Source organism: Nannospalax galili, unplaced genomic scaffold (genome assembly GCF_000622305.1).
Source record: "Nannospalax galili isolate Female #2095 unplaced genomic scaffold, S.galili_v1.0 scaffold229, whole genome shotgun sequence".
Lineage (NCBI taxonomy): Eukaryota > Metazoa > Chordata > Mammalia > Rodentia > Spalacidae > Nannospalax > Nannospalax galili.
The window spans coordinates 3,148,441-3,159,123 of NW_008360328.1; the positions used below are offsets into that span (position 1 = coordinate 3,148,441).

A 10,683-nucleotide genomic window follows, 5' to 3' on the forward strand; every position below is an offset into this window, starting at 1 on the left:
ATTTATTATTTTTATTTTATGTGTATGCGTGTGTTGCCTGCATGTAGCTAAGTGCACCCATATTGTACAGTGCCCTCGGAGATCAGAAGAGGCTGTTGAGTCCCCTGGGACTGGAGTTACAGACAGTTGTTAGCTGCCATGTGGGTGCTGGGATTCGAACCTGGGTCTTCTGCAAGAACAACCAACGTTCTTAACCGCTGAGCCATCTCTCCAGCCCCCATTATTAGTAGTTTTATATGTATCATTTAGAAATATTTTTACTCATGTACAATCATTATCTTTTAGGATAACCCCCTCCCACTGTACACAGACAAACACCACATAAAATCATAGTGTACTTGTGATTTTGTACCTTTCAAAGGACATGCTAAATTGAAGATAGTTTATCTGAGCACATATAGAATTTTAAGCTTCATAGTCATCCATTGTATATAATATTTTGGAGCATTGCGATAGGTGTATTTTGTTGTGTAATACCATATATCACTTCCTCTACCAATTAACATTTTGTGCACATTTCTTTGTATAATATCAGAATAATTGGATTATAGATGAATTCCAGCAGTTGAATTTCTGAGTCAAGTTCTAATATTTCATTTCTGAGTGAAGTTTCAAATATTATAATGACAGGAAATTGTAATAATGATTGTTCTGAGAATTTCCTGCCTCTTGGAGTAGGATCAGATCTCCCTTGTCTCACTCTGAAGAGATGTGTTCTTTCCCTCTGTTGACCAGAGTGATGTTTTGGACTGACTGGGGAGACTTGAAGCCTGGGATTTATCGGAGCAATATGGATGGATCTGCTGCCTATTGCCTTGTATCAGAGGATGTCAAGTGGCCCAACGGCATCTCTGTGGACAGTCAGTGGATCTACTGGACAGATGCCTACCTAGACTGTATTGAGCGCATCACTTTCAGTGGCCAGCAACGCTCAGTTATCCTGGACAACCTCCCGCATCCCTACGCCATTGCTGTCTTTAAGGTGAGTCCTCCTTCTCCCTCCATATGCAGTCTTCCAGGAGAACATGGCAGGGGCAGAGCTGAGACCTGTTGGGCTCTTGTAGAGATGCTGTCTAATGTCCTGGCAGTTGATTCTCTTCCACATTTTGAATGGTTTACCTCCCCCTCATGGAGGGATGCTAGGCAGAGGTGCCAGGGATCCTGGCTTATACCACTGCTCACGTTTCAAAAGGTTGAAAGTTGAGGTCCTATGAGTGTCCTTGGTTTGCTTTCCACTGCCTCGTTTTAGTTCAGTATCTTCATCCTTGTGGGGTTTGCTCGCTTTGCTCTCTGATTCAGGATAGCTACATACCACCTACATTGCCTTTCAACTGTTCTCATTCAAGAGAACAAATGCTTCTGCCCAACATGGGGAAGCAGATTGCAAACCAAGATACTTGGCTGTGGTCAAACTGAGTGCTCACTGGGTAGTTTCTTCTGGGCCATTCCTTCCTGTGGGCAGTTGATGAGGTTTCAATAACATCACTGACAGTCACACTTAGGTGGAATTTTGACCAGGCTGATCATTCACTTGAATATCACTTGTCCTTACCTGGTGGGGTGGAGAGGTTCTTGTCCTTATGAAGTGTCCAGAGTGAAAGACCACAGAGCCGGATTAACAGGCAAAGGTTTTCTCTTTAGAATGAAATCTACTGGGATGACTGGTCACAGCTCAGCATCTTCCGAGCTTCTAAATACAGCGGGTCTCAGATGGAGATTCTAGCAAGCCAGCTCACGGGCCTGATGGACATGAAGATTTTCTACAAGGGAAAGAACACTGGTGAGGCAGAGTCTCCTCTTTTGTCTCCCCAGTCAGTGTCAAGAAAGGGGCCACTTATCAGCAATCTCCACTCAGAGCAGAATCTGGCAGCCTGCTTCTCTGTTGTCACGACAACATGCACATTATTTAATTTCTTTCTAATGATATCTTAATTTCTTTTCTAATGATACACAAACAGCTGGAAGACAGCATGTTTTGCCTGCCTGGAGTGTTGGTACTTGGTGGGTAATTACACCCTCCTCCTGCCCTTGGCTCCTCACTGATGGGTGGTGTGGGCTTCTGTTGCAGCTGGGAGAAGCCCAGCATGTGCTTAATCCCTGTTTGGCATGCTCACAGGGAGGGATGCATGCTGGGTACTCAGACACTTGCATGCCCACTGAACATACCCACTTCCATGGCAATGTTTGTGAGATTGTGTTTTAATTCATGACCCCACCTTGAACTACTAATCTTCCTTTCTCAGCTTTTTAGCCAGTTTCTAGTACTTAGTGGGTACTCAGTTCTTACTTATTTGTTGAAAGAAGAAACAGCTGCTGTCTGCCTCCCTCCCCCCCCCCTCTCTCTTCCCCCCCTCTTCGTTTCTAGCATTTTGAGACAGCTTCTCACACTTTAGCACAGGCTAGCCTAGAACTTACTACAGATCCCAGGCTGGCCATCCCCCCGCCTCAGCCAAGTGCTGGAATTATAGGTATGAGCCATCACACCTCATTGTTTTTGTTTTTATTTTTATTTTATTTTTTAAATTTTTTTAGAAGCATTTCATTACAGCTTTAACATACTTAATAACAATTTCCAGAGCAAAGATAATATATCTTTCAAAAGTGGCTATAAATTTTTAGGTTCACAGTTGAATTAATACAGTTATACAATATTGAACTCAGTATAAGCCCTGTAAGATATAAAATTGAATGAGTTTTTAACCTTTAAAAAAGATCTCCATTTCATTTTAAAATATACTGTTTCTTACAGAAAGACTCATTGTTTTTGCTAATAACACATGTTGGCGCATGTGTCTCTAATCTGTATGTATCTGATTATTACTAGTCATAGTTGATTGCACTCGGATCCTTGGCACCTGTGTATGGATATAAGTCATCAGGTATATTTTATTTTTATTTTGAGACAGAGTCTCATTATGTAACCCAGGCTGGCCTGCAACTCTTGATCTTCCTGTCTCAGCCTTCTACGTGCTGCAGTTGCAAGTGGGTACTAACTACTACACCTGGATGCACTAGTTTTAAAACTATTGACTCAGGGTTCAAGAACTACCTCCAGACTTTGTCTGCTGGTACTGGAGACCGAGAATGAGTCATAGAAAATTCCTTGGCTGCCCTTTTCCTTTGCTTATCTTGAAGCAGACTGCTGATTTTCCTGGAGAAATATCAGACTTCCCCAGGAAGAATAGTCCTTTTAAGTATGGCCCTTATCTCCACAGGGTTAAATAGCATCCTGGGGCTGCTGATTTGCCTTTATTGACAAACTGCTGGGTTCCTGTTTTGAACTGGAGGGTTGATATTGTTTTATGCTTCTTGGCTCACCGTGTCAAGAGAAAACTGACAAGGAAAATAATACAGTTTAGATATCCCTGTTATCCCTTGGGGACCGCGGATGATAGCCTGAGAACGCCCTTCAAAGACTATAGAGCATCCTACAAATGTAAGTCAGTATTATTGTGAGGACTTCACAACGACTGGGGTGGAAGAGAGCTGGTATTAACGATCCACGCTTTGCAGGTCAGGAAATGAAATCATAGAAACTAATTAGTTTTCCCAAAGGTCCTCATCAGTGTGAGAGCTACAGCTAGAAGAAGCAGCTTCATTCCTTTCAGGAGAAGGTTCTCTTTTTTTCCTTTCCTTTTCTTTTCAAGACAGGGTCTTATAGCCGGACCTGACCTTGAGAGACACCTGCATTTAAAGTAGGAGACAAAAGAGCCTTGCTTTTCAACTTCCAGGGTATAATTTCTGGGCTTGCGGAGAATACTGCTCCAGCTCCACCCACAGACCCACAGAGCATTTTCTAAGATGCCACTTAGCTCAGGAGAGTCGGGCTCCATTTTCACAGGTGCTTGTAGGCGTGCTGGCTATGCACACAGCAGTTTCTACAACACTCTGTTTCAGTGAACATGGCAATCCCACGCTCCACACTCCCCATCTTCGCTGCTTCCTGCCCAGCAACTCAAACATAGTTGAGGTGCAGTTACGCCCAGCCCCTGGGGAACAGTGGGAGGGAGTTTGTGCCTGAGCACCTGTGCACGTGGTTGCCTGGTGCTGCACTGATGCTCAGCGTAGGTGTTACTTCCCCTTCATGACTGTCATCTAAAGTAGCCAGAGTAGAGTAATGAAAGGGGGTTGGGATAGATGAAGGAAAGTCTGGTTTGAGAGAGAGACAGGAATTGCAAGATCACCTGTGACTGCCATTTTGACCCAGGAGTACTTAATGAATCTCTTTGTTCCAGTTTTCCATTTGGGATTTTCTTGTATTCTCCTTTAATGGTGAACAGGAACCTTCCAAGAGACTTCCACGCTCCAGATACAGGGCAAAAACAAAAACAAAAAGCCCAAAGTTTACAGTCTCTCAGACAGACCTGCTTGAGTTAATGCTTTTGCTGTGAGTCTGACTGTCAGTGCTGTGCAGGCCCCTTGGCTATGAGCTTGTTTTAATAACCTCCCTGCTCTTGTAGGACACAGAGAAGTTACGGCCATTTCAGAATGGTCACAGGCAGCCAAGGATGCCAGGCTATCTTCAATATTTTTATTATTCACTCTTAGCACATATAAGGCTATTAGCCAAGTATAAAATAATAAGTATATTTATTAAGGGATAGCTCTATCATCCATACCACACTAGTGTGCTTTGTGGGCTTCTATAACCCTTCCTTAGACTCTCCCAAAGCTACATGTTCTATGACTATTCCCGTTTTATCCACTACCCACATAAATATCAGGTTTAGTAACTTGTCCAGGTAACATACATAGTAGTATATGCTAAGAATTTGAGTCAAGGTGACCTTGAAATTTAAACTTTAATGAAACCATCAGGCTTTACCCCCTTGACCATCCATTACTTGAAATAGCAATGCTCTGCTGACAGCAATTTAGAATTCTACAGTTTGATTGATGCTGGTCTGTGATAAAAATTCAGTTTACTTGGAACATTTATCGGTTTGAGATACTTGGTTATAAGTGAATGCATTTCTTGTCTTGCTATCTGGCTGATTTTTCAGCAGTGCTACAGCAGTTTCTTACAGAAAGCTTCTCTTTTGTTCTGTAAAGAGGTTACTTTGCAAGACTATTGGCGTAGTCAGTTGGAGCTTGAGGCATTTTGGAGTTCTTTTAATTCTTCTGGGCCTGCAGTAAATTCAGGGTCCTAAGCATCCATAATGGGAGTGGATATTTGGTATGAATTTGGTGTGTTGCCAAGTGTATAGATATTGAAGTGAGAGGATAGTACTTTTTGGCTCCTAATTGGTTCTGAAGGAGTTTTTCAAAGAGGAAATCTGGGGATGTTCTGGCTGTTCCTTGTGAGAATGTCCTGGGGCTGGGTGTTTGGTCTTCTAAGAGGATATCTTTGAAGGTAGTAGCTCCCTCCCACCTGTCATTCTTTACCTATGGTGGTGGTCTTCACATTGCATACTGTTGGCATCCTGTGTAAAGTGTCTGGGAAAGAATTCTCCTTCCATCCTCAGCAGGGCTCTCTCACGTAACACGCCTGCTTTCTGTTCTGTGGCTTTGTACCAGCCTGGATGCTCTGCCCTGCTCTCTCTTGCCCTCAGACCTGGTTGCTTATTTAGGATTTGAAACACTATCCAGCTTTGCCTGAATCTGCTTCCTTAAGCTGACCTCAGATCTTGCTTATTTGGCTAGGCTGTTTGTGTCATATTTATGGACACAATTCATGTGAAAATGTCATCCTGTATTTGAGTACGTATAAATGACTCTCATTCATTTTCCTAGAATATTGAGTTTTGATATGTTGTCTTGTGAACACAAAAATAACATGCCCCACATCCCTTTGAGTTGTTTTTCATTAGTGATGGACCTGTGTCAATTTTGCCTCCCCACCTATAGCCAAGGACTTGAATATTTGAGCTAAAGGAACAGTTGGTGTCTGCAGATATCAGGGCAAGCTGATGTCCATGGCTTCTGCTCTGGTCAGCTGGTGTTTCTGCTCTGAAAATGAGGCTGTTATGGATTGAGTCACTTGCTGGAATCTTTTTGAATGTTTTATCATGTGAATTTTGTTCTCTCTCTCTCTCTCTCTCTCTCTCTCTCTCTCTCCCCCTCTCTCCTCTCTCTCTCTCTGTGTCTCTGTGTTTATATTTATTTGCCTCTTACTCTCTTTTCCTTAGCATCAAAATGACATCATTACTGTCTTTATGATTTTTTTTAAGTAATTAAAGTGCTTTTTTAAAAAAAAACTATTTATTTATTATTTTTATTTTATGCATATGTGTGTACTGCCTGCATGTAGGCAAGTGCACCCGTGTTGTGCAATGCCCGAGGAGGACAGAAGAGGCTGTCAGATCCCCTGGGACTGGAGTTATGGACAGTTGTTAGCTGCCATTGGGTGCTGGGATATGAACCCTGGTCTTCTGCAAGAACAGTCAGTGTTCTTAACTGCTGAACCATCTCTCCAGCCCCAAGTCTTTGTGATTTTTATCTTTTGTTTGTGATACCACTTAAAACCACTGAAGTACCAATACCTCCGGAGCTCTTGAGTGTACCATTGCCATTGTCAACACTGATGGTTCCCTACTTTGATGTCAGTGTTAACTGTCACCCTGACAGAATCTAGAATCACCTGGAAGATGTGCCTCTAGCATGTCTGTGGTGGACTATCTTGATTACATTAGTTGAGGTGGGAGGACCTACCCTCTATGGGGACTGTCACCATTTCCTGACTGGGATCCTGGACTGTGTAAGTGGAGAAAGGCAGCTGAGCGCAGCACTGCATTCTTCGTTCTCTGCTTTCTGACTGTGGACACAGCATGACCAACTCCCTCAAGCTCCGTCATCTCACCATGATGGGCTGTACGCTGGAGCTGTGAGCTGGAATAAACCCTGTCTCCCTTGAGTTGCTTTGGTCAGCAATAGGAAAAGAAGCTTACTTGGCATTCTCTTTACTGAGCAGAGCCAAGGATAAGCAACAGTGGGGTAGATCCATAATCAATAGTAACTTGTCCTTATGTGGACTTACTGTATGATAGTGGCTAATCAGCTTAATGAACGGTTCCCTTTAGCTGTGCTCTGGCACAAAGAACTTGAGAAGGAGACCATTGTCTAGGTATATGTTGCAAGGAAGGGCTTTGGGGTCCTAAGGAACAGAAGCTCATTAAAGCTACCTCAAGTGAAAGTACTGACTAGTCAACATTTGACTTGAAAGAACAAGGGAGATGATAGTTAAGGAACCCGAAGATGGCCAGCCCTCATGGAGACCAGAGTGGGGAATGGCAGAGCTTCCCTTTCTCTCCCTGGGGCCTAGCAGCAGCCCTCTTCTCTGCATGTCTCCTTCAGCCTCCTGCTTCTGCAGACCGACTGTACCCACAGATTCTGCTTTGTCATTGCTATGGTTTGCACACAGCTTAGGTCCTATGTGTCGCCTTAGGCCCCATGCTCAGTCGTTCTTCCTGCTCCAACTTCCTAGTTGTTTTCTTAGCCTGAGTAACTTAGTCCATATCACCAGAAGGAACACCTGCCTGGTTGGGCCCTTAAGCAGTCTAGATTTGGGACCAGGAGACAAGTCATTGGGGCAGCCCTCACTGTGTGGATCAGGCCATTACTCAGGCCTCTGACCAGTGGTTTATCAGCATGGGAGATGCTTCAGAGACTTTCTAAGCTCCTTACTTTCATATCTGTAAGAGGCAGCTGCAGTGCTCCTGTTCTTGGGCTCCCATCTGGCATGCATTAACTGATCTGTTGCTTCTGTGTGTTTTCTTTCCAGGAAGCAATGCCTGTGTATCTCAGCCCTGCAGCCTGCTGTGCCTCCCTAAGGCCAACAACAGCAAAAGCTGCAGGTGTCCGGAAGGTGTGACCAGCAGTGTCCTCCCCTCTGGGGACCTGATGTGTGACTGTCCTCAGGGCTATCAACGGAAGAACAGCACCTGTGTCAAAGAAGGTGTGTCCTTTTTCTGCCCTTCTTCTTCCCTTCCCTACCTCAGTGTTAGCCCTTTGAGTTATAGGAAAATGTTCCAGGTGGTCATGAAAGCCATTTGATATGGAGCAGTGTTCTGGTTTGGGTTCCAAGACCTTTGTTACTTGAGTGCCCATGCAAAATGCTCCAGTGCTATTCATGTAAAAGTAATAGCCTCTTGGTTTAATGACAGATGACACAGGCTTTCTTCAGGGTCCAACTTCTGGGTCTTCCTCTGCTTACTCATCCCTCACATCTAGATTCTTCAACTTGACTTTTTTTTAAGATTTCTTTGATTTTTATTTATGTGTGTTTGTGTGCATGTGCACGCTCACTACCTGTGTGCGGATGCCTGCAGAGGCCAGAAGAAGGCATTGGATCCCATGGAACTGGAGTTGTAGGCAGTTGTGAACCAGCTGACATGGGTGCTGGGAACTAACCTCAGGTCCTGTGAAGAGCAGAAAGCACTGTAAACCACTGAGCAATCTCTCTGGGTTGGACCAACCTGCCTTCCAAACAACTGGCTTGACTGTATCAGAGTAGAGTGCTCTCCATCTGCCATCCCAGAGCTTGAAATGATGTAGACTTTCAGACCAATGTTTGCAAAGGTCTGAAAGTCTTGACCTCCAAGCTCTGGCCAAATAACTGTTGGTGGTAGCCTCATCTTCAGCCGGTTAGAATTTGAACACATGAATATGAAAGCCTTTCCTCTGAGAATCTGGTGTTTTCCCTGTTTTACCCCCACCCCCAGCACTTCTCCTGCCCCTAGCTTCACACTGCTATCAGTAAGAGCTTCTGGAAAGGGGGCCTTTCCATGAAGTGCCTGCACTGGAGGCAGAACTCCTGTGTTTCTTTATTCCCTAAGTCATATTTACTTTGTAATCCTAACCACACTTCTCTGAGACCATGGCAAGCAAGTATACAATGGAACCCTTATAGTCCAGTTTCCTTAAGAAAACCAAACAGAAAAAAAGATGAGCCTTCCTTCCTTAGAAACAGGAGACTTCCTTTTGGAATCTGAATGACATCTGAATCAACATTAAATTCCAAGGGGAGGGCAAAGAGGTTTCTCCGTGGTCACCACTGGACATTCGATTATCCCTAGAAGGTATCCCGTGTCCTTGATCCAGTGTGCTAAACAATGAAGTTTTGTATAGACCCTATACCCAGTCTCCTCTGTACTTTAAACCATCTCTAATGTAAGTACTATGGAAATAGGTGTCATACCGTACTGTTCAGTGAATGACAACAAGGGGTTTAAAAGTTTGTGCACGTGTAGTACAGATGCATTTTTCCCCCAGATATTTTTATCCTGTGGTTGACGGAATCTTGAATTTGGAACCCGTGGGTACAGAGAGCCCTGTAGGTGCACACTGTACCTATAGATGTATTGACTGTATCTGAGGATGCAGTCTGGTGAGCAATTGTTTGTGTAATTTGTATTTAATCTGCTGATGTTTAGATTTGCTCTCCAATAATGCCCAGTTGGTGCCAGCATTATCCTTTCTCATCAGTTTTAATTTAAAGAGGAAGGAAGGAGGCTCCTGGGAGATGTTTTCCACCTCCTATGCATGTGTCTGTGTTCGACCTTCCCTCCCTGCAACTGTCTCATCTGAGGCAGAATGGTGTTGGGGAAAGAGAAATGGAAACTCAACAGAGAAAGTCCTGTGGTCCAGCGGTGAGAATAATGCTGGTTTCGCTTCCTCCCTTTCCCACCTAGAGAACACCTGTCTTCGCAACCAGTACCGCTGTAGCAACGGGAACTGTATCAACAGCATTTGGTGGTGTGATTTCGACAATGACTGTGGTGACATGAGTGACGAGAGAAACTGCCGTGAGTTTCCTGGCTGGGTTCTCAGGATATTAAGCGTGCACCATTGTTCAGAAGGCCAGCCAGTCCTCCTGGGTGGTGAACTGTAGTTTAGGGTTCGGGCTGTCGTGGTACCTAAGTTGTCCTTTCCTCTCTTAAGTTTAAATAGCTTTGATGTCACTTTATAAGGGAATGCTTTATGCTTGTCAGTCATACAGACACTTGCAAATGTTTGCTGAACACCTCTGTGTCTGGCTCTGGGCTGGGCCAGGTGTAGGAGGAGTCAGAGAGTTTGTGTCCGAGAGGTCAGTGGACAGTGTTGCATGCCGTGCCAGACAAGGCCTTATTATTCAGGAGGAGCAACCAAATCAGCTCCAGTAGGCAGGAATGAGGGTTCTGAGATGCATGGGGGGCACTGAACAGGTGGGGGACAAGGAAGCCGCATGCTCCCCTGGTGTGGATTCTAGGTGCTGTGGGTACAGAGGGGCAAGGGGAAGTGGGTGAGTGGCAGGGGCCTTATGGATTTCATTGGAATTGCAGTTGGAAACCTTCGATGTACCTTGATAAGAATTTGCATTTGGAAGGATAAACAGTGGTCAAAATGAATTGGATGAGAGAGAGAGACTGTAAACAGGGAAGCCAGAGACCAATTTAGAGGCCTATCTTTCAAAGCATGCACACACACACACACACACACACACACACACACACACACACACTCACAGAGGTAACGGTGTAACAAGATGATCTAACTTGTATCTAGCCTAACTTGTTAGGTTCACTTGGGCCTTCCAATATCATGCCCTGCGCCTTTTGTTTTGTACGAGTTTAGGTATGAACCCCTTAAACCCTCGATTTTCCTTGGCCTCAGTGGATGCCTTTCACATTCAGGGAAAGGAGTGTTCTGAATGGCAGATTGGGAAAGGCTTGAGCCTTTGTTAAGGGGGGGGAGGGAGAGAGAGAG

The 10,683-nt window shown here is 44.5% G+C and overlaps 1 protein-coding gene across 1 annotated transcript in view; it reads left to right on the plus strand.

Annotated features, from left to right (window-relative positions):
- The window catches only part of Sorl1 (sortilin related receptor 1), a 189,418-nt gene that overhangs the window by 110,654 nt on the left and 68,081 nt on the right, over window positions 1-10,683 (plus strand). The window contains exons 20-23 of the mRNA XM_008826021.1: window positions 736-982; window positions 1,642-1,780; window positions 7,721-7,894; window positions 9,630-9,743. Coding sequence (XP_008824243.1) covers window positions 736-982; window positions 1,642-1,780; window positions 7,721-7,894; window positions 9,630-9,743 — 674 coding nt within the window. The remainder of the gene's footprint in view (window positions 1-735; window positions 983-1,641; window positions 1,781-7,720; window positions 7,895-9,629; window positions 9,744-10,683) is intronic.